Genomic DNA, 27389 nt, shown 5'->3' on the forward strand with positions numbered 1-27389 from the left:
GTTTAATAGGGAGCCAATGTAATGTTGACAGAACTGGGCTAATATGGTCATACTTTCTGGTTCTAGTAAGAACTCTAGCTGCCGCATTTTGAACCAACTGTAGTTTGTTTAAAAGCCGAGCAGAACAACCACCCAGTAGAGCGTTACAATAATCTAGTCTTGAGGTCATGAATGCATGAACCAACTGTTCCGCATTTGTCATTGAGAGCATATGTCGTAATTTAGATATATTTTTTAGATGGAAGAAGGCGGTTTTACAGATACTAGAAACATGACTTTCAAATGAAAGATTGGCATCAAAGAGCACACCCAGGCTTGTGCTTGGGTTGAGGACCTGCTAACAAGATTTGCCTTTTTTATATAATGAAGCAACCACCATGATAGTGCTTTGGATCAAACCAGCCCATTCCTACCAAATCAATTTCTATCAAACCATTTCTAGACTGCCAACACCAATTATCACATGTGTAAATAATTATGTTTAGTTTGTTGCTAAAGGACAAAACAAAAGCATTAATATTCATAGGATTATATATATATATATATATATATATATATATATATATATATATATATATATATATATATATATATATATATATATATATATATAGAATTCATCTATTTAAATAGAATTCATTACAAACAGATTTCCAGGCATTTCTACTTTTTTCACAGCTGATGTATTTTGCTTGCTTTAAAAAAAACTGTCTCTTGTTTAGTAAAGTTTTTTTGTTGTTGTTTATGAAATTGCAGTCTTTTTCTGCTGCCATTGTTTTCCTTGGATTTGCTTTTTCCATGCAATTTTAAGCTTTTTTTTTTTTTGGTTCATTCCATGTTTTACAGGCAACCTCTCTCATGCTAATTCAGATTAGCACAGTTGGATTTATTTCATCTAGTTTATTTCAATTCAGGACTCCATAGTCCAGGTTTTAGTAATCTGAACTTAATCTGTGTTTCAGAAAGCCATTTTTTAAACCACGATTAACTATTCTGGATTAAGGCCTATCCTGGCTTAATTTAAACCCTGTCCGGGAAACCACCCCTATATATTTGAAATGAAACAGTTTATTGAGCCTTTAGACAAACAATAAAATCTAAATAAAATGGTTTGCAATATGTTTTTTGTTGAGCATACATTTTTTTAAAGTATTTATATAGTATGATACAGTGAGAATATGGAGCTCAATACTTGAGGAGGAAAAAAAAAACACTGATAAATATCAGTTGTCACTCTATATCTACAAAAAAAATATCATCTTGGTAAGATATATTTAAATGCTCAGTTTCATGATCAAAGTTCTGTATTGGAGGACAAACACCATGAACAATGATGATTGAGAGATGAACATATTTGATACTCACATTTTAACATGGGTTTTTTTTTTTTAAAATGATGTACGGATAATCAAGTAAACCAAAGTTGCTTCATTTCAGTAAGTATTCATCTTAAAATATAAACAATATAAAAGTTATTGTAAGATTTTACATGTACACAACCTGATTATAAGACAACCAGACATTTTTAGATTCATACTAAGGCATTTTACTTGCTAAAAAAAAAGGTATAAATTGTCAATCAGATGACAGAAGGCATGAAGTAGATTGGGTACAACAGGTTCTCCCTGTTTATAAGGTTGACTTGAGTTAATTACAGCTTTTTGGCACTAATGTTAGAGTTTAGGTCTTAGTTCTCTGGATCATTTCTCTCTTCCTCTGTTTTCTCATAGTTTTTTCTTGAAGGCTACTTCTGAACAATAGTTGTGAAGTACAGTGAAAGTTATATTTTAAATTGCAATGGACTGAAACAGTATTGGAGTTTAAGATACACTTTAAAGCCACCATTTTGAAAAAGAAGTGCTTTGCTGTGCAATTCAGAGCTAATATTTATTTATGATACGTTTATATATTATTGGGAAAATCAACATTTTGGATCTAAATAAATTAGATCATCTGATCCCCATCTGCTCACAAATTCTTCAGTTTTCTCTTAAATATCTTTAATTGGTATTTTTTGCAGCTTCAAACACATATCAAGCAATTGTGAGTTACAGTCAGAAATGTTCTTGTTGCTTTTAAATACAAAAATAACGCATTTCTATGTGGTTTGAGGTTTCAGACGCACAAGAACAGATTACACGCATTCACAGAAAATCGACATCCAGGAAGCCACACGTGGCAAAAGATAGCCTACTAAAAGCATAAAGGTTAGTCATCTGAGCTCCTTCCACAGCAAGCTGTCCGTATGCTGTCAAACACAGCCATGTACAAAAGCGGATGTAAGCACATGTTCAGGGTGGTCAGACCTTTTGACACTTGATATGAATTATACACCCAGCCCACCTTTAAATTCTTCGTCTTCAGAAACTCATGGTACGTCTGCAGAACGTGATAGGGCACAAATGAGGTGGCGTAAAGAACGCAGACCAGAGCGACCAACAGAGCTACTTTCCTCTTCTCTAGTGTGGTTATGTTTTTGTTTTTCAGAATGGTCCAAATCACACCCAAATAAGATGCAAAGGTAACTACCAAAGGAATCATACATCCTACAACCATAAGAAACACCTTGTACCTAAAATGGGAAACTTTCAGTTTTTTTGTATCATGGCATGAGACACAAAGAGTGTGGTTATCTGTAAATTCGATTCCAGCAAATTTGAAGACTGGCGATAAAGCGATGATCACGACGAACCACGTCAGCACGCTTGCGATCTTGGCATGTTTGGGGCGCACGTAGCTCCGGGTGAAGAAGGGGTGGACTATGCCGAGATATCTGTTGACGCTGATGCACATGATGAAGAAGATACTGACGTAGAGGTTGCAGTTGAAGAGGAAGCGTTCGATTTTGCATGCAGCATCTCCAAAGGTCCATTGCTTCTCTTTGGCATAGTAAATGATGAGCAAAGGCAAGGTCAGGACGTAAAGAACGTCGCAGATGGCCAGGTTACAGGAGAACACTACTCCGGTGTGCCAGTTCTTCCTCTCTTTGGTCATCAGGAGATACAGGGCAAATAAGTTCCCCAGCAGAGCCACACACATCTCAATGCTATACATGGGGGGAAGTAGCTTGTTTTGAAATGTATAATAGTATGTACTGTTGTTCATTGTCTCTGGTGTTCTCTGACCCCTAAAAAATACATATAAAAAGTTAGTAGTGTCCAGTGTTGGGTAAGTTACTCTAAAAAAGTAATTGATTACTAGCTAGTACTCTCTCTAAAAAAGTATTGAATTACTTATTAGCTAATAATTGCTTTCTAAACCCCATATCAACCTGGACCAGTTGAACAATACAAGAAGGACAGACATGAAACTACACTTTTAATTCTTTCAAATTAACAATATACAATTGAATAAATTGTTCTTGAACCAACCAAAGTGTGTAAAGGGAAAAGGTTACATTAAAAACATACATTTTAAAGGATTAGTCCACTTTCAAATTAAATTTCCTGATCATTTACTCACCCCCATGTCATCCAAGATGTTCATGTCTTTCATTCTTCAGTCGAAAAGAAATGAAGGTTTTTGATGAAAACATTCCAGGATTATTCTCCTTATAGTGGACTTCAGTGGACATCAAACTGTTGAAGATCAAAATTACAGTTTCAGTGCAGCTTCAGAGGGCTTTAAACGATACCAGACGAGGAATAAGGGTCTTATCTAGAGAAACGATCAGTCATTTTCTAAAAAAAAATTTAAATGTATATGCTTTATATAAACAAATGATCGCCTTCCAAGTGCTTTTTGAAGAATACGGAAGCACGTGCAAGGCGATAATTTGTGTTTATAAAGCATATACAGTTGTATTTTATTCAAAAATGACCGATCGTTTTCACTAGATAAGACCCTTATTCCTCGTCTGGTGTCGTTTAAAGCCCTCTGAAGCTGCACTGAAACTGTAATTTTGACCTTCAACCTTTTGGTGTCCATTGAAGTCCACTATGAGGAGAAAAATCCTGGAATGTTTTTATCAAAAACCTTCATTTCTTTTCGACTGAAGAAAGAAAGACATGAACATCTTCGATGACATGGGGGTGAGTAAATTATCAGTAAAATTTAATTTGAAAGTGAACTAATCCTTTAACATAACATTAAACTACTGATTTATATAGAATGCTTCTATAGTATATGCAGTATTTAATGAAGAAGTAACTGTAATTAAAGTACAGCATAATTAAGAGTAATCCCTTACTTTTTAAAATTAAATTACAGAAATTACATTACTTAGTAATTAATTACACCAAAAACTGTTATTGTCACTCCTAAACCAGTTATTTGGATGTTTGCAAAAAAAACCCCCAAAAAAAACAGAAGTGTGAATCCAAGCAGGTCTCAAAACATTTATCTAGCCACGCTATTGATTTTTATCTTTTTTTACCCAACCAAAAACTGTTTAGCAATCAGCAGTTTAACACTCCACAACCACTCCACTAGTTGTGTGTAATCATTATAATATATATATATATTTATATATTTTTTTTTTTACACAAACACACAACACCAACATTTTACAATATGAAGTTTAAATTGATTAAAAAAAAAAAAAAATTACTACCTGCTCCAGTCTTATAGTCATGTACTTAAGATACACGTTTTACAGAAAACAAAGACGTCACTGCGGTTAAAGTGTTGACTAAATCCAGCTCAAACGGTGCACTGTTGAACACCTTTTCAGCACTGCAAATGATTTTACACCCGCATGCGGTTTATGATAATGAAATGGAAAATGCACCTGCATTGCTTCAGTTTTTAGGCTAATGCTACAATGTTTAGTTTAATACACAAGTTAATGAATTCAATAACTCATTCAATAAAACGATTTCAATAACATTTCATCATATTTGGAAACATAAGGGCTATGAACTCACAATGGGTTTACTGAAAAAAACCCAACCATTTCAACAAATAAGACCACAAAATAAATCAATAAATCCACATCACGTACAGTTGTATATCAGTTACCATTTATTCACCTGCCACATGTTAATAACACCAGTACATACTTGTACCGAGTACTTCTACACAAGGACCACAACAGAAACAAGCCTCGGTTTTAAATTATCCTCAGCAGTTTTTTTTAACTATGGAATGGTGTACAAACTTTAAATCTTGTACATTTAAAAAAAAAAAAAAATTAAGTTGATAAAACTTACCAAATATCTCTGCTTTTCTAAATACGCCGACAGTCTCCCTTGAACTGTGTCAAACTTCCTGTCTCATGCAAAGGGTGCACTTATTTATAGAGAGCAACGTGTGAAATCACTCAGGCAAGTACAGACAAGGAAACTCATGCTTGAGTGACATTTCAAAGAATATGAAGAACGCCAAGAAAAGCTGCTTGGCGGTTTGAAAATTTATTGGTAACTGGATACAACTCTATGAACATTTACACAAGGCACAAGTCTGACATTACGCAGGATTATTGCTGATGTTTGCGTGGAAATCATACATCAGTCATGACGCATCAGTGAAGCAACAGTCCCACCTTGTGGTTCAGTGCTTTCAGATATGTCCAACCTCATTTTCATTTCCTTCAGCTTTTTCCTTTTTTGTGTCTGAAGTCCTTTTTTCCACCAGTGCCTTTCTGGCGTTTCATAACAGCACGTCCTTTAAACGTTCTCTGTCCACCAAACTTCTTGCCCGTTTCTCCTTTTTTCTGTCCTCCAAATCTTTCGTCTTTCCCCCCTTTTTTGCCAAACTTCTTGCCTCCTTCACTCTTCCTAAATCTGTTTCTCCCCTCTACCGTTTTTCTATCCCCAAACCGCTGCCCGCCAGCTTTCTTTCCCCTGTCAGGCGACTTAAAGGGAGGGCCCTTCCCCGGTGACAGCTTCCTCTTTTTGAAGGGTATCTGTGACTTTCCGGGGCCGCGCTTCCTTTTTGCAGCAGGAAACATGTCTGAGATAGAGTTAAAGAACAAAATTACCACCACTGCAAATTATAACAGTACAACTTTGGAAAAATTGGGTATGAAACAATACCTTCATCTGGTTCCTCTCCTACAGCCTGTCTGTAATAATCCGCTTCATCCTCAGAGTCCTCGGCTGGAGGCTTTTCCTCCTGGTTCCCAGGATCCTCCACTTCATCATCGGACACCTGCCCTTCCTGTTGACGCCTTCTCTTGATGCCCTCCAAGCTTTTTTTCCTTTAAGAAATTAAATATTTTTAGGACCAAATACTATCAAAAAAATATGCTTTGAGTGTGTTGCTATCCGCTTGTTAAATCGTGACGTAAAGAACGCCGTTTCCGGGTCCAAGCCTCGACTCGTTTCATTTGAGAATGCCATCGACGGCCGTTTATGAGCGCTATTTATTCATATTAAATATCAATCATTTAAAAAAGTTAAACATTTTAAATACTTAGTTACACAACAGTCTCCGTGCTCACAGCATCACAGATATTAAAATTTTAATGATTTATAAAAGATGAATCACTGTCTGGCCATCTGGAATTTTGATATGGAGATAAAGGTTGTAATTATATATTTTTTGTAGTATTACACCACATCATGTATGTATATTGGCACCATTTGTTATTTTCTTGTGGTATGAGATAGAGCGTTAGGACCCGGAAGCGCGGCCTCGTGACGTCAGACTTAACTGGATAGGTGATGTTGGTGTCGTTTTTATTTTTATTCTGCTAAATAGTTGCTTACTGGCTCATCTCACAAGAATCAAAAGGTTTCATTTTTAGTTAAAGTGTAACTTTTATGCTAGTTTTTATTTTACCTTTCTTATAGTGTGCAATATAGATGTTTGCATATGTAAAAAGACCAACAAAGTTAAAAAGACACGACAAAAGCAGTATCTTTACAACAGAAAACACTTGCTTAAAATGCCTAATTTGTAGTCCTGCCATTATTTCTGCGACTTAACAGTGGCTGATTTGGCTCATCCACAAAGAACCGATGGCTAAGTAATATCCCTATGCTGAGGGGACATTGTTTTTTTGCTGAAAGGGCTGGATTTCCAATACCAACGCCATATTTACCATAGATATAATACTATTTACAGCTGTTCAACCCAATTACGGTAAAGGCCATTACGTTTCCAAAACATGATCAGAGTGCTTGACCAATCATAACAGACTGTGCCAGCCGACCAATCAGAGGCCCTGTTTACACCTTGTATTAAGATGAGTTTTGGTAAATTTATGGGCTTTTTCAGATTTTTCGATTTAATGGAAGAAATAATCTCATGCAATTTACATATGAATGTGACCGGAGACAGCAGAAAAATACACGGAGAGGAGCAGCTTTTATTTCTGCTCTGACAGTTGCAAGACCGCGCCAAACGCTGTGAGTGCGTGTTAGAAATCAGGAATGGTGAGAGAACATTGTGCTTGGTACATTTTCTCATCTTCAAACCAAACTTGGGTCTTCAGCTGACAAAGTTTAAATCCCGTCTGGCTAGCACTTCCAATAATGTTTATGCATTAGGTCAGTAACGCATTTGAACACATTGAAAGTTTACACAATGAAAGCAATCCGGTCGAAAGCTTTTTCGACTACCTCTGGAAGTGGCCGAAAGTGGACAAGCTCAAAACACTTTAGACCCCATTTACACCTTCTGATCCAAACAACCAAAACACATCCAGGGTTAAAAAAAGTCAGAGAAGGCAGCTTTTCGGAAAGGATGCTTTAAAGCAGTGGTTCCCAACCACATTTTCATCACCACCTTAGCTGTACATTGATGGTCTACTCACTTGTTCTGATCGCGTTTTTCTTTTTTTAGTGCAATGTTCTCTTCTTGTTTTCTTTTCCTCGCTTCTTTCTCTTTCAGACGGGCTTCTTTCCTCTTCAGCATCTCCTGAAGCTCTTCCTCTGATTTTGAGACTGCAGACAGAACAAAGTTTGGATTAGTTCAGGGATATGTTCAGTAATGACTAGGTTTTGTTTCTAAATGGTCTCTAACAAAAAGCTATACTTACCCATGGAATGATGAAGCACATTTCCTTCTCCCATGCCTTCTAATATCTTCACCAGCTGCAGGGTCATTCTGGGGCCAATCTGTAGCAGACACCCATCATTTTTCAGTCAACAAACCATTCCAAACCCCACTGAGCAGCCAAATCACGCAGCGTTTAAAGGATTAGTTCACTTCATGTTTAAAATTTCCAGATAATTCACTCACCCCCATGTCATCCAAGTTGTTCATGTCTTTCTTTAGTTGAAAAGAAATTAAGGTTTTTGAGAAAAACATTCCAGGATTTTTCTCCATATAGTGGACTTCAATGGGGTTCAACGGGTTGAAGGTCCAAATTGCAGTTTCAGTGCAGCTTCAAAAGGCTCTACATGATCCCAGACGAGGAATAAGCGTCTTGTCAAACAAAAAAAAATCATTTTCTAAAAAAAATAAAAAAAAGTTTATATACTTTTTAAACCACAAATGCTCATCTTGCACTAGCTCTGTGATTTGCCACACATTACGTTGGAAACGTCACATGTAACAGTCAAACGGTAAAACAATGACGATTTTCAAGTTTTTCGCTCTACTGCAGTACTTCTGCCTTCATCAGTCATGAACTTTCCAACGTGATTACTTAATGAGTTGCGCATCACAGAGAGCTAGTGCAAGACGAGCATTTGTGGTTAAGTATATACATTTTTTTTTTTTTATAAAATGACCGATCGTTTCCCTAGATAAGTCCCTTATTCCTCAGCTAGGATCATGTAGAGCCCTTTGAAGCTGCATTTAAACTGTATTTTGGATCTTCAACCTGAAGTCCACTATATGGAGAATAATCCTGGAATGTTTTTCTCAAAAACCAACTGAAGAAAGAAATACATGAACATCTTGGATGACATTGGGCTGAGTAAATTATCAGGAAATGTTCATTCTTAAATGAACTTATCCTTTAAGGTATCACAAGTCAAGAGTTTCCTCACCTCAGTTAACCGAACTGCGCTCTGCTGGGCGGCCATGTTCCCACGACCCGAATACACCTGAGGAAGCTCTGTGATGTTGTGATCCCCATCCTGCTCTGCCTCGCTCTCAGAAAGGTTGATGCCTCTAAAAAGAGTGCAATGAACACAGAAAGTGTGAATTGTAAAACCACTTACTTAAACTACAAAGATAAGCATGAAGCTGGTGCATCAGGGCGTTTACTTTGAAACATCACTGTTCCATCAATTATAATACATTTCATCATATGCATCAAATTAAGTGAATGATCTCCAGCTCATGGAAGACTAACTTCATGAGGAGCTCGCTGATGTCCTGCAGCTTGCTCATGTTGGGGAACTTCTCCTGCATGAGCTTTTTCACCCCTCGACTCATGCCCACGGGCACCACTTTCAAGCTACTGCAGAAGGACATTGAAAGGGTTAGGAGACATCATAACAAACCTCAGAAGAGAGCATTCGCTTTAGGGTGCATCAGTGCGTTTACTTTGAAAACAATCACAGGAAAGTCATGTTTAAAACTTTCATCATGTGCACATTCACTTTGTTACAAAAAACAGATCCAGGCTACTTACTAATGACGAAACTCCACCTCCTGAGACACTGGATCATAATTTAACAGCACACATCTCTTTATGCAGTTGAGGTTGAGCTGAAAGAAAAGAGTTTAACGATCAAAACAAGCATGAGCCTACATATGTCACCACTAAGAGGACAAGAACATCAGCTGGTTTTATAAACTTCACAGATATCAGAAGACTATACTTGCATCATGTGTGGAGAAAAGTTTCACAGCTGTGAGCGAGCTACCTACCTTGTGTACGTTGATCGAGGGGAACATGTTCTGGAACATGGTGGCCATCAGCTTGACATGCATGCCCTCTATGCCAAAATTATTCAGCACTAGCAAAGGATGATGGGTAAACTGCTGATCATGCATCCTGTGCCTCTTTAAAGATGAAACTACATCTTTGATGAGTGTGTACTGGAACAGAGAGACAATTTACTTTTAGAACGAATAAATGAAGAAGAGTGCGTTCGAAGTCTAGACTAGACACATCAGTGCGTTTACTTTGAAAAGACATCACTCAACAGTCAAAATATTAAAATGTCATCATTTGTGCCCTTGAATATGAGAAATCAAACCAAAGATAGTGCATTTACATACCTTTGCAACACTGAAATATAACGTTGGACCTTTGGGAAGCCGTGCAAGCCTCTGTGGAGAAAGAAAGTCAATTCAGTTAACATGGCTGGATCTCAAAAAGACTGAGAAGTTGATCTATCCATGAACTTTAAAATGGCAAAAAGACATTTACCCTAAAGCTATTCTCATAATACCAAGTCAATAAGTCATTTCTATCTCATACTCCGCAGGTCCCCCTCCATGTTAAATTGTCATTGTGCACCGACATGTTTCTACAGTAACCCTAAATGGACAAACTTCTCTACAAATTGTGTTTTGTCTCTATGTTCGTTGGTGTTTTTAAAGGCAGCTTGCTTTGTCACTACGTTAAATACGCACAAAGTAGTAGTAGTCTGTTTTTTATAAGCAGAGACCATTCTTTGTTAGAAGTAAGAAGAAACCACACTGCTTGCCTGGTTATCTGCTGTCTCAGACAACGACATCTTTGTATTGTGCCGGCCACCATAGCTTCTCTAAAAGTGCTTCAAAAGGGAGGGACGAGCACGGTGCTGAGCTGTTGTACATGCTGCACCTTTAAGTTGTAAGTATGGATATTTTTCTTACAAAAATGCATTGCTTCACTTCAGAAGGCCTTAATCCCCTAGAGCTGTATGGATTACTTTTATGATGGATGGATGTGCTTTTTTAGGCTTCAAAATCTCCAGTACCATTCACTCCCATTATAAAGCTTGGAAGAGCCAGGACATTATTTAATATGACTCTGAATGTGTTTGGCTGAAAGGATGGCTTGAGGATGAGTAAATTATGGGATCATTTTCAATTTTGGGTGAACTAACCCTTTAATGCAAGCTTTTAGTCAGTTGTAAGATTGGGGCAGAGTTTAAAGGGTTTATTCACCAAAAAATTAAATTTCAGTCATTAACTACTCACCCTCATGTCGTTCCACACCCGTAAGACCTTCATTCATCTTCAGAACACAAATGAAGATATTTTTGATATAATCTGATGGCTTGTGAACCATTGAAATTTCAAAACGTTTCAAAAAACTTGTGATGTAACGAAGCCTTGTTTGCTGAAATCATGTGACTTTGGCAGTTTGATACACGCTCTGAACCACTGATTCGAAACAAAATTCGTAAAGTTTTGAAGCTTCATAAAGCAGTGTCTTAAAATCACCTATTACTAGATATTGTTGAATAAAGTTGTTATTTTGTTTTTTGGTGCACAAAAAGTATTCTCGTCACTTCATAACATTAAAGGGTTAGTTCACCCAAAAATGAAAATTCAGTAATTTATTACTCACCCTCATGTCGTTTTACACCCATAAGACCTTCGTTCATCTTCAGAACACAAATTAAGATATTTTTGATGAAATCTGATGGCTCAGTGAGGCCTTCACTGACAGCAAGATAATTAAGACTTTCAGTAGGGCTGCACGATTATCGCATGCGATTGTCACGCGCATCACCTGCTTTCAAATGGAGCGGCATTTAATAGACCGAGCCGTAGTTCACTGACAAGCCACGCAATATCGCGTTCATTATCGACGGCGATTCATATCGATATTGAATGCGATATTGCGTGGCTTGTCAGTGAACTACGGCTCTGTCTATTAAATGCCGCTCCATTTGAAAGCAGGTGATGGCGATTTAGTGGTAATCAGGGAACCGGCTTTACTGACGAAATGCGTGTGACAATCGCATGCGATTAATCGTGCAGCCCTATCTTTCAGTGTCCAGAAAGCTACTAAAGACATATTTAAAACAGTTCATGTGACTACAGTAGTTCAACCTTAATATTATGAAGCGATAATACTTTTTGTGTGCCAAAAAAATGACTTAATATCTAGTGTGGCGATTTCAAAACACTGCTTCAGAGCCTTATGAATCTGCCAAACTGCTGAAATCATGTGACTTTGGCGCTACGATCCACTGATTTGATTCGTAAAGCTCTGAAGCGTCAAGAAATCAGCCATCACTAGATATTGTTAAAAAGTCATTATTTTGTTTTTTGGCACACAAAAAGTATTCTCATTGCTTCATAACATTAAGGTTGAACCACTGTAGTCACATGACCTGTTTTAAATATAACTTTAGTACATTAATGGATCTTGAGAGAGAAAATGTCATTGCTTTGAATGCAAGCCTCACTGAGCAATCAGATTTCAACAAAAATATCTTAATTTGTGTTCTGAAGATGAACGAAGGTCTTACAGTTGTGGAACGACAAGTAATTAATGACAGAATTTTCATTTTTGGGTGAACAAACCCTTTAAGCTGACTAAATGTTTGGAGATTTCACTGGAAGACGGAGTATAAAAATATAGACAGATGAATTGTTCACAACAAGATTAATAATATGCCTTTAGAAAACAAAAAAAGTGAATTTTGGCGTCATAATGCAATATATACTCACCATGTTTACACCATTTTCTGTTTTGGTAAATATTGAGAAGTGCGTGACTCCTAACGGTCCGGCCACAGCAACGAAATCTTTCAAGACGTTTTTCTTCCGCACCTGCAACACATGTCAACAGTTTCAGTGTGTATTCACGGGACTTTAAATGAGCGCAGAGTCGAGCAGCAGGAGTCGAGAGGTGCACCTTTAAAGATCTGGCAGTGTAAGGCTCCATGACTCGTCTCATGTCCAGCACCAGCTGACCCACATTCTTGCCGATCTGTCCACGGTGAAACACGAAGGTGTGCGGCACAGTGGAGTAAGACTCGTCCGCCTGAAGGGTGGCAGCCTCACGGGCTTTCTTCTGGTTCTTAGTCTGATGAAAACAGAAATGTAACAAACACGTATTCCCTGTCACTGAAATCATGATCTTACAGAAAACACGCTAATCACATTTGCGCAAACGAAACTTACAGGCATTGCACAGATTAAAGACAGGCGGACTAGCCGTCTCATAGTCTACTGTTACCTCTGGAAACAAGTTAAACACATACCTTTGTTTTCCCCATTCTTTTTTTTAAAACAGTAAAACTTTTTCAAGCCGGGAATGGAAACCTAAACCTGACTTTAACGCGAAAATCTTAGCTTAAATATCTCACATGTCTTGTTAACTAGCGACCATCTTGAAAGTCCTGGAACTGCTGCTAACCATGTGGCGTGGTTGCGCATGCGCAGAAGCAGCGTTCTACACGCTGTGCGGACGATGGATGTTTGATTTCACACGCGCCGTCTCCTGGATGGGATGAATTACTACATGTTCCTGAATTGCTAGGTCCAAACCTGTACGAGTTTCTTCTGTTGAACACAAAAGAAGATATTTTAAATAATGTTGGTTAACAAACAGTTGACGGTAGCCATTGACTTAGCCATTGACACTAGAAAATACTATGGAAGTCAATGGCTACTGCCAAGTGTCTGGTTGCCAATTTTTTTCCAAATATCTTCTTTTGTGTTCAACAGAAGAAACTCACACAGGTTTGGAACAACTTGAGGGTGAGTAAGTGAGGGATAGTGCACCCATTTTTATTCATATAATAGGCATATTATGTCAGAATTATGATCTTAATCTAAATTTAATAGTGTTTCTTTTTACTCCTAATCATTTACATCTCACACTTTTTCTGTGTAAACATTATTTTAGTCTACTTAGTAAGGTTTAAAAGTGGGGTTAGAGGATAGAAAATATCATTAGCAAAGTATTAAAGGTGCAGTTTGTAAGATTTCTGTCCGCTTGAGGTCGCTAGAGGCCTATTGAAAACAAAGGCGTAGCTTGATGATGCCAAGTTTGAGTGAGGAATCTTGGAACATGTGGTCTTCATCTCATCAGACGGTGGTGGAAACAATAGGGATAGGACTCAGGAAGAAAACATGTTCATGGATGCGATTATTAACATTATTGTAGTATGAAGCAGAGCAGGATTTGTTGTTGGAGCTGAACGAGGCCGCTGGAGCAGTGGGACTTTTATTATGCCGCAGTCGCCGACGCTGCTTTTCCAGTCATGAGTATGAGGTAACGCAGCTCTGTTTATCATATTAGATACATTTGAGAGTGTTGAAAATGTTTAACGTTACTCTGTGCGTTCGCTGTGAGACACTTGTTGCACACTGCAGTAAGATAGATCGATTTTAGAATATCATATTAAATGCTGGATGGCTTGTGTTGATAAATGGCATGAAAATAATTTTAAAATGTATTGTATGATGGAGAAAATTCTGTATTACTGTAACTAGAAAATAAAGCTGCATCTGCTTATGCTACGTTAGCTACTTCACAAAATAGTGTGTTTCTCTGAGGCATGGTAAAGCATGGTACTCGCAAAATAAATCAAGAAAATTAGATTTAAACAATAAGACTAAATGTGTTGAGCTATATAACAACAATTAGTTTTCTGTCTATAAATATATCAAAACAGTTGTTCCCTTGTCTATAAAAACTTGTAATATTTTAAAGCGTCTTTGGTGTTTCCATGGTTTCTACAAAATAAAACCAGAAACCGAGGATAACGCGGGTATGACGCAATTGACAGGCGACTCCTCACACGTCCCGGAGCCTTGGTTAAAATTGAAATTTTCTCACAATTTAGAAATAGTTGGAAACATTTTGGACATTGTAAGTACTCAAGTGAACAAAATATATTACACTGGGCCTAGTGGTTTTTGGATATTTTACTGCAAAAACCTTACATATTGCACCTTTAAAACCATATAAGTTAATAGAAAGTCCCCACCAATATAATTAACATTAGGCTATAATTATCGTAATTTCAAAGTCATCATGTCAATAATCATATGAATTTTAGCAATTTCCTACACATACTGTAATAATGCTGCCTTGTTATGGAAAAAACGTAGTAAAGAAATTTTATATAAGCTGTATTTTGACCCATTGTACAGTCATGGTCAATCTGAGCGATGGACGTGGTCACAGGAGTGAAGGAGAGGGGGTGCGTGTGGGACAGGCAGCGTAGGATCAGAGAGGAGGGGGGCTGGTCTCATTAGGATGGTTTGTAATTACACTCTTCTTTGTTTAGAGATCCTCTGACAGGAGCTGATTTTCCTGCTTTAAAAGTTTAGTGTCAGTCTGGGTGTCTCCCACTCCCACATCTGCCTTTGAACATCTCCACTGAAGACCAGCCAGAGCACCGACCAGACATCCACTGCTTCAGTCATCGTGTTAAATTATTAATGGCAAAGACCATGTTTGAACTGTGTTTCTCATTATGATAGTGATTTTTCATTGATATTATTATCTTTTAGTTATAAAACGCACAGATCAGAAGATCTTGTTTGCATCGGTCAGAGTCAATGAGTTAAACAAAACCAAAAGAAAAGAGAAGATCATCTGGTGATAACTGAGGAGGGTAAGAGAATTTTTTGTTCATAATATGTTTTGTTTTTTTCATAATCACGGTTATTTTATATTTTTATGTATTTATTTAAATAAATTATGTGTCCTTCTGTTGGAATTCCCCTTAAGTATTACTTGATTAAGTCTCAAAATATTTCAAATATATTTGAAATGTTTTATATATATATATATATATATATATATATATATATATAAGTGAAACTTTTTCAAAATATATATTATGACATTTCACACTTTAGACCCTTTTTTTTTTTTTTTTTTTTTTTTACATTTTAACATATTTTTGCAATTAGCTTTGGTAATTTGGTGTTATAATTCCATAGACATCAATGGTCTTTTTAGTTCTTTTGTTTAGTTGTTTTTAGTAGTTGTCTCAGTCAATGTTTAGATTGTTAAGTGCTTAAGACATTTATGATGTGTAACAGAGCTGTCATTTTCCTCAGTATTGACTTTAGCGATTGATTTTGATGATCAGATGAAACGATGGGTTGACTCAGGCTCTGTTTCTGTTGACATGCTAACTGACCCAAGTAAAGGCAAAACTGTGTTTTACCCCCCATCATTAAACAGAAGCATCTGGCATGCATCAAAAACTGCAGGCCTCTTCAGTTCCGTTCATGACTGACCCAGTGGATGTTAAAAAAGTTACATTGTCTATCTGGTTTAAAGGGATAGTTCACCCAAAAATGAAAATTCTGTCATCATTTACTCACCCTCAAGTTGTTCCAAATCTGTATAAATTTCTTTGTTCAGCTTTGTTCAAAATATATTCCTTTGTCTTCAACAGAACAAAGAAAATTATTCAAATTTTGAACAACTTGAGGGTGAGTAAATGATGACGCAATTTTCATTTTTGGGCGAACTATCACTTTAAGCTCAGTGGAAAATTTAGCACATTTTACATATAACTTTATTACATTTTCTGTCTAAACATTAAGAAATGATGCTATAGCTTCAATGAACTATACAATTTATGCTTGTGTTAATTGCTAAGACTTTGTATTATTTGTTTGTTAGGATTTTATTGGGAGGGTTTCTTGGAACAGCAGCAAACTCATGGAAATTCCAGTGACTCGTGCCTTGGTTCTCCTGCTGTTTATTGGTGGGGCGTGCTTTGTAGAGGCCCGCAAGGAAGCCTCCAACACAGACACTTCCAAGGGTGATGATGTAAGTCACAAAAGACAGTCTCGAGAATCAGAGAATAAGCCGAGCCGCTGTTCCTACACCTTCATCGTACCTCAGCAGAAGTTAACTGGGGCACTTTGCGTGAGCACCGAGGCGGCTCGTGTCAACCGCTCTGAGATGGCGTCCCTGCGTGCACTTCTGGACCGGCAGCAGGAACAGCTGGATACAATGCGTGGCCAGCTGGAGCTTGAAGGCGCACTGGCCAATGAAATGAGAGTCCTGCGCAGGGAGAGCGTCAGCATGAACGCCCGCATCACCCAACTCTACGCCCAACTGCTGAACGAGATCCTCCAGAAGAAAGATCAGACTTTGGAGCAGCGGCGGCTCGAAAGTTTGGTGCTTAACGCGACATCCCAGGTATCATTTTCTCCTAGACAGCAGATTAAATGGAGAGCAAGCGGACACTTTTGCTTAAAGGGATAGTTCATCCCAAAATTAAAATCCTCCCATGATTTACTGACCCTCAAGCCATCCTAGGTGTATATGACTATCTTCTTTCAGGCGAACACAATCTGAGATATTTTTAAAAATATCCTCCAAACTTTATAAAGGTAGTGAATGGGGGGTGCGATTTTGAAGCCACCAAAAAATTATCCATCCATCATAAATATAATCGGCTCACAGCTGGGGTTAATAAAGGCCTTCTGAAGCGAAGCGATGGGCTTTTGTAAGAGAAATATCCATATTTATAACTTTATTAACTATAATAACTAGCTTCCGGCAGAGGGCTGTATGCATCGATTTGTGGTGGAAGAGTGACCTCTGACCCAACGTATGACATAAAGACGAACGCGGAAGCTCAGAGGAGAGAGCAAAACAAAACACCGGTCACGAATTAGAAGTCTAAAATGAGAATTTTTAAAGAGAAATGACTGAGGATTTCGATATAAGAAAAGAGGAGCATGAGTTTGTTGCCCAGCCCTATTTGTTTAAAGGTCCCGTTCTTCGTGATCCCATATTTCAAACTTTAGTTAGTGTGTAATGTTGTTGTTAGAGTATAAATAAAATCTGTAAAATTTTAAAGCTCAAAGTTCAATGCCAAGCGAGATATTTTATTTAACAGAAGTCGCCTACATCGAACGGCCAGTTTGGACTACATCCCTCTACTTCCTTCTTTAATGACGTCACTAAAACAGTTTTTTGACTAACCTCCGCCCACAGGAATACACAAGAGTTGCGTTTGTAGAGTGTGTTTGTCGCCATGTCGTCGAAATGCTGTTATTTACAACCCACAGTCCAATCACCAGGTCTGATTCCGGCTCAGATTGATAGGGTAAAATTAAAGACATGTTTACAATAACACTGAGCACGTGCATCTCCACGTTATGGTAAGAGGCGTGACCTTTCCGGGCACGGTGCACTCAGAACTGTCGAATCACAACACAGGAACGAACCGCTGGCACAATCAGAACTCGTTACGTATTTCTGAAGGAGGGACTTCATAGAACAAGGAAGTCATCAGCCCGTTTTTATGACAGTGGAAACAGCGGTATACAGATAAGTAAATTATGTGAAAAATACTGTTTTTTTACACGCGAAACATGAACACATGTTATTTTGCACACTATAAACACAATCAAAGCTTCAAAAAAACACGAAAAACGGGACCTTTAAAGCTTACGATACTCCTACATCCTGCGTCATGCATCGTGTCAAGGGTTACTCTTGTGGTGCAAGTCGACTTGCGCAGTATGTGTACAACCGTCCACTGGAAGCTAGTTATTTTAGTTTATTAAGTTTTAAATATGTATATTTTTCTTACAAAAAACCCATCGCTTTGCTTCAGAAGGCCTTTAATAACCTCCTAGAGCCATATGGATTATTTTTTATGATGGATGGATGCATTCTTTTGGGCTACAAAATCATGCCCCCCATTCACTACCATTATAGAGCCAGAAGTACCCTGTTCAAATACCCAAACTTGCAGTCTTGCACTTGCACTTGACCACTTGTCTACTTACATGACGTATTTACTGTATTTTGCTCATGTGTTCAAGTGGACGTCAAGACTGCAAGTGTGTGTAGAACTTTTGATAACCCAATGGGACACCCTAGTGTTGCAAAAATGTAAGTGTTCACAGAGCTTTATTTTGATTTTCAATACTTTGCTTTTTAAAATCAACTTCTAAATGTCTGTTCAGTGGTGGCTATAACAATTTAAAATTAAGTGATAAAAAGCAGTTGCAAATGTTGTACAAAATACACATAGCCTACTAATTCTCATCTTTGGCACTTAGCCTACTCATCTTTGGCATACAAATTAAGAAATCTGAGAGCTTCCTGTCCCTCCATTGACAGTTACGCAATTGCAACTTTGCTGCGTAATACACAAGAATGAACCTCATTGGTAATGCAGCACGATAGTACTTTTAAGTACTCTACAAGTTCACATTCAATACAATTAAGTGCACTTCTTTTTCACAGGGGATGTATTGACACGTTCATTTTATGGAAAGTTATTTATATTTAGACTGCTCATGAAGTTTTATACTTTTCTAATATCTTGCTCACTTTTTGCAATCGTGCAATGGTGAAAACCGACAGGTGCTTCAGGTGTCCAGCAGTTACAGAGACCTGGAAAAGAAGTATGACACACTCACTTCTCTAGTGAGCAACCAGAGCCAGCTAATCAGACACCTAGAGAAACAGTGCCAGCTCAAGAATCCTGCTGAAGCACTGCAGGTAAGAGCCATCTGAGCAGTCGGGTTTCCCTTCAGTAAGAAAAAGGTGAAAAAGAAAGTGACCTGACATGTGGCCAATTATGGTGTCCCATACGTGGAATTTGTGCTCTGCATCTCACCCATCCAAGTGCACACACACAGCAGTGAGTATTGAACACACACCTGGAGCAGTGTGAAAACTGCAAGTAAAATTTCTTGTGAATTTCTTGACAGGAAGCCACATCGTTTCCGACAAGTGGTTTGGTTGACGTGAACACAGAGACTAAAGAAGCTGTCAGCAATGTCCAAAGAGACCAAAGTGCCTCTTCGCACCAGGAACAGAGTCCTCAAGAACTGCTGGAGAAGTTTGATGACTCTCCCAGTCCGCCAACAGACACACCTTTCATCAGTTACCCCGTGACTAAATCTCCAGGTAGCATAAAAATCCCTAAAGGCCACACTCTTAAAAAAAAATAAAAAAATAATTATTTGCAGCAATACCATAGAAGAACATTTAGTAACCTTTCAATGAACCGTTCTTAAAAGTGACCTTTTTTCATAGTGTGATTTTAATAATTTAAAGAACCTTTTGTGTGATTGAAAGATTCCATGGAGGTTCTTCTTGGAACCATCGGTTTCAATAAAGAACCTTTATTTTAAACAGTGTAGGCTGTAGGTGGCATTGCATTGTAGTTGCTAAATGTTTTGAGCGTTTTTAGTGTGTTCCTATGCGGTTTCAAGGGTGTTCAGGGTGGTTACTAGGATACAATGTGGTCCCTCCTTAGATTAATTTGATGCCTGTTTATCATCCACCAAGTGAAAATCTTAGCAAATGTTTAGAGAGAAAAAAACAGCACACCTCGACTCAACAAGCCTCCACATTTGAGGTATCTGAATGTGTTTCTGAATGAATCATGTCTGCAGCACAAAGAGTGCTGGATGAGTTACACACCAAAGTTTAATATTTAGAGTTAGGTGTTTGTTTAAAATTCTAACAAAGTATAAGCAATTAGTGACAAATGCCTTAGCAAAAGAGTGAGAATCCCAGATATGTGTCATATGAAACTATCCATGTTTCCCATGTAGGAGTTCAACAGCCCTGAGTGTCAGTGACCTGTAGTCAGGAAGCTTTATCTCGGAGAATTCCAAACAGTGTCTTATCAGAGGTGGTGACCCTCATTAGTCTTCACACGACGTACAGACTGTGAGAGCTACGCTCAGCCTGAAAGCTGTGTATTAGCACAAGTACACACACACAGGCAAGTTAATCACCACCTATATAAAAGCTCTGTGACACAACCCTTGAATTACAATGCAATGCTTTTGCCTCCACTAACTCGGGCGTGAGATTATAGGACACACGTCGTCTCCATTTAACTGACCCAAATTACAGGCAGTGTTATGGGTGCCAGTAAACGCTGACAATTACAACTGAAGAAGGATTTTTGAATAGAAAAGATCTGTACAGACTGTCTTTCTGTGTGGTTCCAGTCATCTCTTTTAAGTATTTTGATGGCTAAAGGGACAAAAATGCCTCCTGGGAAGGAGTTCATCTTAATTTTTGAAACACCGTTTCTTTCTTGTGTCTTTGTAGCCCTATTTCTGCTAAAACTGAATCTGTCGTTGTTTTAGATTTGTTTTTGGAGTCTACTAGAATTGGTTTTCATGCTTGAATGTTAAAAAAAAAACTTTTCACATAGTTGGCATTGTAGCAAAACCTGTAATGTAACCGCAAGGTTTAACACACTTCTTCAGAGCCCCTAAAGCCCAAAGTAGACTTCATTTGCCTCATACACATACACAGGCGTTCGACACATGCGCAGTTTTGAGCAATCTCTGGCCATGAGTTACAACCCATGTAAATGTCTTTGTATCCTTTAATGCTAGAGTTGTACAAATGATGGTACTTTCTAACCTCTTCACACAATCTCTCATCTATGTAGGCCTCCATTGTCGCTATAGCTTTCATGTGCTCTGGTATGTTCTGTTTATGCAGTTTTTCTTTGACTACCATGTGAATCAATGGCCGCAGGGCAAGGTTGCCACCTTGTGGACAAACTAATTACTGCAAAAAAAAAAAATGCGCATGTACAAACTACATGCTACAAGCGTACTCTTCTGATGATGAAATTCGCGTCACTTGCACTTTATGCTGACCCTCGCGTACCCGTAAAAAGTGAACTATGCTTTGGCCTTAAGGCAGGAACACACCAAGCCGACGGTCGGCCATCGGGCAGTTTTTGTTCGTCGGCTGACTACGTTTTCTCAGTTTGTTTCACACCATCGGCTGAAGTTGGTCCTTTTTTTCGGCCGATTTGATGTGTTGAGTCGGCATCAGAGCTCGTCAGTCCATCTGAACATTCTGATTGGCTGTTCAGCTACTGCCACCTGCTGGTTCGGAAAGGCATTTAATCTTACGCAGGCGCAGAAAGGATGTGCTACTTGGCCGTCGGGTGTCGAGCATCGGTTTGGTGTGTCAGGGCAACTTTGGACACAGTTGCTGATGTGAGCCAACCCCTCAGTCTGCTTTCATCGCCACTAGTTCATCGACATCGGCTTGTTGTGTTCCTGCCTTTAAAGGGACATGGTGACAGAAAATAAATATGAGATGAGAGGGAAAAAATATGTCAATACTTTTGCGTTCCCCTGAGAAACTTTGTGTTTGCTTGCTAACTTTTTGAGTTATTTGTGAGCGAAGGCAGAGTTTCTCGGGGGAACACAAACGTTTTTGCGAGAGAACGCAAAAGCATTATAACATTTCCCCCCCCCTCCCATCTCACATTTTTTCCATCACCATGTCCCTTTAGGGCAGGGGTGTTCAATCCTGCTCCTGGAGGGCCACTGTCCTGGAGAGTTTAGCTCCAACCCCAATTAAACACACCTTTTATCAGCTAATCAAGGTTTTTAGGCCAGAGATTGTATATTATAGGGAGATGAGGGTCTGTATCTCTTACCAATGGAGAAAGCGTAACGGCTAACTCAATCACGTGCGACACCTCTCAGCATATCGTCTAATGGCAGTGACATCAGTCGCAACATTCCCTAGTCTACCTTCTCTTGAAAAAATACATTTTTATCAAGCTAAAATCTACATATATTTCCCAAAGAAAGTATTGTTTAGTGTAAAACATGCTGAAGATTAGCAAACAGGCTGTCGATTAATTAAATGATTAGCTGTTTCCCAACAAAAGCTGTTTAATCTGCATAGTGAAGCCTCTCATCCATTGACATCCATTCAAAAAACAGCCTCTGGTCTCCTTCCCTGCGTACCGCCAGTGGCGGAGCGTTAACATTAGCTGTTATGCTTTTTTGGCTAAAGGTTGCATGTTTGCCTTCCAGTGGCTTTGTTTAGGCATACAGGAAACCTCCAGGCAAGTGTGTTGTGGTAAGTTGGACACCCCTGCTTTAGGGTCTCTGTACTTTACTAACTTTATCAGGCCTCACCTATTTTTTATTTATTTATTTTTTGCTTATGCCTTGGGCGGGAACTATTCAAACAAGGAATATTGTGATGTGTTAGTTCCAGGAAGAAAACTCAAGACTGTTATTGAGGTGTTTGAGGGAGTTCAGATCATGTGCTTACTGATATAGAGAATAACTCCCCTTCATGCTTAAACAGCAACATTACACACTAAAGAAGTAAAAAAAAAAAAGAAAAAGAAAAAAAAAAGCCTCTTTAAAGCTATGGCATTTTGCAAAAGCATCTGGTTTTATTTGAGAGGTGATATTAATTTCTAAAGCCAGATACAAGTAAGTTTTTTATTAGCCAAAAGCTACTTTGTAACTTATGAAAAGTTTTTAAAGGGTGTGGTAGGTGTTAGTCTCTGAACAGAACTTGATGCACATGTAGACATACACTGATAGAAGGCTGGACTGTTATCAAACCTTTGGAGGCTGTGAAATGCAATGCCAAATGAATTTATAATTTTATAACATTATTAAAAAATAAAGTTATCAACATAAAACATTTTTGTTTTTAAACATTTACAAATAACACGTGAAGACTAAAAAACTAATTTTTAGCCTTTTTTTAAAAGCTTTTAGGCTTTAGTCTGTGTCTAGAAGATGGCAGTGATGGCGGTATAGGTGAAATTCTTTGGCTTGTGGGAGTGGGAATTCCTCTATGATAAGCTGATAAATGAAGGCTGTGAAATGACTGTAAGCAGACCTTCCTGCGTTCTGAACTAACAGAGCAGCAGCCCCTGTGTACATCTGTCCAGCTTCTCCACACTGTCTGTTAATTAGAGGATCAGTGCGGTGCATGAAACAAAACACTGGGTAAACTTGATTTTATCAAGTTTATTAAGTTGTCTCTCTGAACCAACAGAGACTCTTCCTTTCTGTCTGTCAAGCTCCTCCAACAGTGTCTGTTTATTATAGACACAAATGTTGAATCTAAAGTTACATAGAAACCACCCATATCCTAACTTCTCTAAAAGTTTCAGATCTGCTGGTTTTGTTCAGACAAAGGGAACTGGGTCACAAGGTGAGGAAATGTGGAACTAAAGTTAGCCATTTCTGAGTGTGTTATTGAGAGTCAACTTGACATTCACGGTAAGACTTTACAATAAGGTCTCATTTATTAACAGTAAGAATGCAGTAGCTAACATGAAATAACAATCTATATTTTAAAACATTTATTCATCTTTTTTAACATTATTTAGTATAAATCTAGTTGTTCATTGATAGTTCGCATTAACAAATGTTAACAAATTCAACTTTGGATTGAAAAAAATGTATTAGTAAATGTTGAAATGAACAAGGACTAAGATTAATAAGCGCTGTATAAGTAGTTAAGGGATGGTTCACCCAAAAATGACTTTTTTAGAAGTAATATAGTTAACCAATGTTAACAAATCGACCCTTAATTGTAAAGTGTTACTGTTTTAATCAGATTTATTGATTGATCATATCAATTACTGTGATTTTATGAAGAGAGACAAGCCAACTAATAACACAAATCATTGCAGAATTGGGAATGACCAGCACTCTGTCTTTTTTAAAGGGCCATGGCATGATTGTCATCATGTGCTGGAGTCAGGAGAAAAGACCAGCGGCATCTACTTGCTGCGACCACGCAACACTAACCATCTGCTGCAGGCCTGGTGTGATCAGAGCAGAGCTGAAGGTGGCTGGACCGTCATCCAGAGGAGACAGGATGGTTCAGTCAACTTCTTCAGGACCTGGGATCAGTACAAGGTGCATGAGATAAAACACTTGACAGTATAGAAGTTGTCTCGCATCACTGCCGTTCACAAATCCTCTCTTGTGTCCTCATGGGATAGTAAAGTGTACATCAGATGCGCACTTCAGGTACCTTTTGCCTACTGTTTTATGAAAACTGTGAATGTGGACATACTACTCTTTTCACACTGTTTTTTGCTTGATATATAGTAGGAAAGTATGCATAATCAGATGCAGTGTAGCGTTTCTGAATGAATCAGTATCTTTGAACAAATCGTTTGAGTGAATAATACAATGACTCACTCATTAAGACAATCAATTGTTTAGTTCCTGAATGAAATGAAGGAATGAATCAATGTTTGAAGGAATGAATCAATGGCTCACTCATAAAGAGAGCCACTTGCTGCTATCTACTTGATGCTAGTTGCTGAAAGTGAGAGCCAGTCTGCAGATTTGTTGGGCAGTTGGAGGTGACGGATATAACACAAAATTGCAAATCGTATGATTGGCACAGACTCCTAATTTTACCGATTCCATGCAATCAGAGGAGATCAGTCATGTTTGATGTTTTGAGTCGATTTTAGAACACATATTGTTTTCATTTGTCATGTGTCTCCTAGCAACAAACCACATGTTTCTACATGAGTTTGCTGTGTTCAGAATGACTTTCAGTTTGGTAGTGTGTGATTCTCAGTTGGCAAGTGTATGATGCCTAGTGTTTTAAAGGTGCCATCGAACGTTTTTTTTATAAGATGTAAGACAAGTCTAAGGTGTCCCCTGAATGTGTCTGTGGAGTTTCAGCTCAAAATACCCCATAGATTTTTTTTAATTAATTTTTTTAACTGCCTATTTTGGTGCATCATTAAATATGAGCCGATTTATGCTGCTGCTCCTTTAATTCTCGTGCTCTCTGCCCACGGAGCTCGCGCTTGCCTTAAACAGTGCATAAACAAAGTTTACACAGCTAATATAACCCTCAAAATAGATCTTTACAAAGTGTTCGTCATGCATACTGCATGTATGCGTCGGATTATGTGAGTATTGTATTTATTTGAATGTTTACATTTGATTCTGTATGAGTTTGAGGCTGTGCTCTGTGACTAACAGCTAATGCTGCACTGTTGGAGAGATTTATAAAGAATGAAGTTGTGTTTATGAATTATACAGACTGCAAGTGTTTAATAATGAAATAGCGACGGCTCTTGTCTCCGTGAATACAGTAAGAAACTATGGTAACTTTAACCACATTTAACAGTACATTAGCAACACGCTAACAAAACATTTATAAAGACATTTTACAAATATCACTAAAAATATCATGATATCATGGATCAGTTATTATTGCTCCATCTGCCATTTTTCGCTATTGTTCTTGCTTGCTTACCTAGTCTGATGATTTGGCTGTGCAGATCCAGACGTTATTGGCTGCCCTTGTCTAATGCCTTTCATAATGTTGGGAACGTGGGCTGGCATATGCAAATATTGGGGGGCGTACACCCCTACTGTTACATAACAGTTGGTATTATGTTGAGATTCGCCTGTTCCTCTGAGGTCTTTTAAACAAATGAGATTTATATAAGAAGGAGGAAACAATGGAGTTTGAGACTCACTGTATGTCTTTTCCATGGACTGAACTCTTGTTATTCAACTATGCCAAGATAAATTACATTTTTAATTTGAGGGCACCTTTAATATCTTCACAGTTCACATTTTCATCTTTGCACATTTTTGCTCTCACACCTATTTGGCATGGATAGCAATGGTCTATCCAGATTTAAGCTACGTTTACATGACAACGATATTATAAAAACATGTTTTTCATGTACAGACGACAACATTGTCAAAACGATCCCAGATTACAGAACACTGTATTATTCATGCCAGACCAGTAGTCAGCGATGTCACTTTGTAAAGAAACGCTACACGCCTATACTGAACATGTAATACACACAATTTTCACAAATTCACATTTTTGTAGTTTACATGGAGGACAGTAACGGTATCGTTTTCAACAACTTCCACTTTGAAACCCGTTTTCAAAAGTTTGCATTTTCAGGCTCCCAAAATGCCATTGTCATGTAAATGAACAGACAAAACGTATAAAAGGTTTTCCATTTTTAGTTGAAAATGATGTTGTATGATGTTGTTGAATGTGTAAACGGCCCTTCACAACTGATGGGTCTCAACCCTTGCGTTCCACACTTTTGTGACATAGTGCCATGTAAGCTGCAAAACAGCTCATGCGCTCATGAACAAAAACATCTGTATTTTTAATACACAAAATGTAAGTTTTAATGCAAAATTAAATACATAACTATTTCCTAAACACAGCAAGGCTTTGGGAATCTGGATGGAGAATACTGGCTGGGTTTGGAGCACCTGCACTGGCTCACCTCTCAGGCCACCTACAAGCTGCGAGTAGCTATGGAAGACTGGCAAGGACGACAGGTGTTTGCAGAGTACGACAGCTTTCAGGTGGAACCGGAGAGTGACTGGTATCGTCTACGGTTAGGCAGTTACCAAGGCAGTGCAGGAGACTCCCTCTCTTGGCACAACAATAAAGCGTTCACCACTCTGGACCGTGATAAAGATGCCTACACAGGTGATCATTTGATTTCCCCCCCCGCCCTTTTTCTGTCCTTAAAAACTATTTTAAAAGCCACATTCTCTGTCCTCCATAGGTAACTGCGCTCATTACCAAAAGGGCGGTTGGTGGTACCACATGTGTGCCCACTCCAACCTGAATGGTGTGTGGTACAGAGGTGGCCATTACAGAAGTCGATACCAGGACGGTGTTTACTGGGCAGAGTTCCACGGAGGCTCGTACTCCCTAAAGAAAGTGGCCATGATGATCAAACCCGCCTAAGCTGAACCAAAACAACTCAGCAGAGCAGAGACCTTTTTCTACACAAAGATGTGACAATGAGCACTAAATGTTCTTGAGGAGCTTCAGGTTGTTCCATTGCCAATATAGTCTTGACGTTTTTCTA

The 27389-nt window shown here is 38.3% G+C and overlaps 3 protein-coding genes across 3 annotated transcripts; 1 reads left to right on the forward strand and 2 right to left on the reverse strand.

Annotated features, from left to right (window-relative positions):
- Positions 1–1347: 1347 nt before the first annotated feature.
- On the reverse strand, positions 1348–5286 carry p2ry11 (purinergic receptor P2Y11). The gene is made up of 2 exons (XM_067382568.1): positions 5151–5286; positions 1348–3127 (listed from the first exon to the last, which is right to left on the reverse strand). The coding sequence occupies exon 2, from the start codon at positions 3103–3105 to the stop codon at positions 2209–2211; it is 897 nt and encodes a 298-aa protein (XP_067238669.1). The 5' UTR covers positions 3106–3127; positions 5151–5286; the 3' UTR covers positions 1348–2208.
- ppan (peter pan homolog) lies at positions 4088–13144 on the reverse strand. Its single transcript, XM_067382567.1, has 12 exons — positions 12996–13144; positions 12647–12817; positions 12460–12561; positions 10066–10116; positions 9712–9882; positions 9473–9549; positions 9191–9298; positions 8883–9006; positions 7925–8003; positions 7700–7829; positions 5976–6139; positions 4088–5892 (listed from the first exon to the last, which is right to left on the reverse strand). Exons 1-12 carry the CDS (start codon positions 13008–13010, stop codon positions 5531–5533), a joined length of 1554 nt encoding a protein of 517 aa, XP_067238668.1. The 5' UTR covers positions 13011–13144; the 3' UTR covers positions 4088–5530.
- A 1967-nt stretch (positions 13145–15111) lies between these two features.
- On the forward strand, positions 15112–27265 carry angptl6 (angiopoietin-like 6). Its single transcript, XM_067382574.1, has 7 exons — positions 15112–15362; positions 16388–16912; positions 19100–19237; positions 19450–19648; positions 24221–24414; positions 26731–27001; positions 27081–27265. The coding sequence occupies exons 2-7, from the start codon at positions 16427–16429 to the stop codon at positions 27263–27265; spliced, it is 1473 nt and encodes a 490-aa protein (XP_067238675.1). The 5' UTR covers positions 15112–15362; positions 16388–16426.
- Positions 27266–27389: the final 124 nt, after the last annotated feature.

This window comes from Chanodichthys erythropterus, chromosome 3 (assembly GCF_024489055.1).
Source record: "Chanodichthys erythropterus isolate Z2021 chromosome 3, ASM2448905v1, whole genome shotgun sequence".
Classification (NCBI taxonomy): domain Eukaryota; kingdom Metazoa; phylum Chordata; class Actinopteri; order Cypriniformes; family Xenocyprididae; genus Chanodichthys; species Chanodichthys erythropterus.

Excerpts from the sequence above, each read along its gene's own strand:
- ppan (XM_067382567.1), bottom strand. Across the intron at positions 12,562-12,646 it reads ACACTGCCAGATCTTTAAAG|GTGCGGAAGAAAAACGTCTT; the intron begins GTGCACCTCTCG and ends CATGTGTTGCAG. Across the intron at positions 7,830-7,924 it reads TGTGCTTCATCATTCCATGG|TCTCAAAATCAGAGGAAGAG; the intron begins GTAAGTATAGCT and ends TTCTGTCTGCAG.
- angptl6 (XM_067382574.1), top strand. The coding sequence starts at position 16,427 with ATGGAAATTCCAGTGACTCGTGCCTTGGTTCTCCTGCTGTTTATTGGT. Across the intron at positions 19,649-24,220 it reads CCCCGTGACTAAATCTCCAG|GGCCATGGCATGATTGTCAT; the intron begins GTAGCATAAAAA and ends TCTTTTTTAAAG. Across the intron at positions 27,002-27,080 it reads TGATAAAGATGCCTACACAG|GTAACTGCGCTCATTACCAA; the intron begins GTGATCATTTGA and ends TGTCCTCCATAG.
- p2ry11 (XM_067382568.1), bottom strand. The coding sequence starts at position 3,105 with ATGAACAACAGTACATACTATTATACATTTCAAAACAAGCTACTTCCC.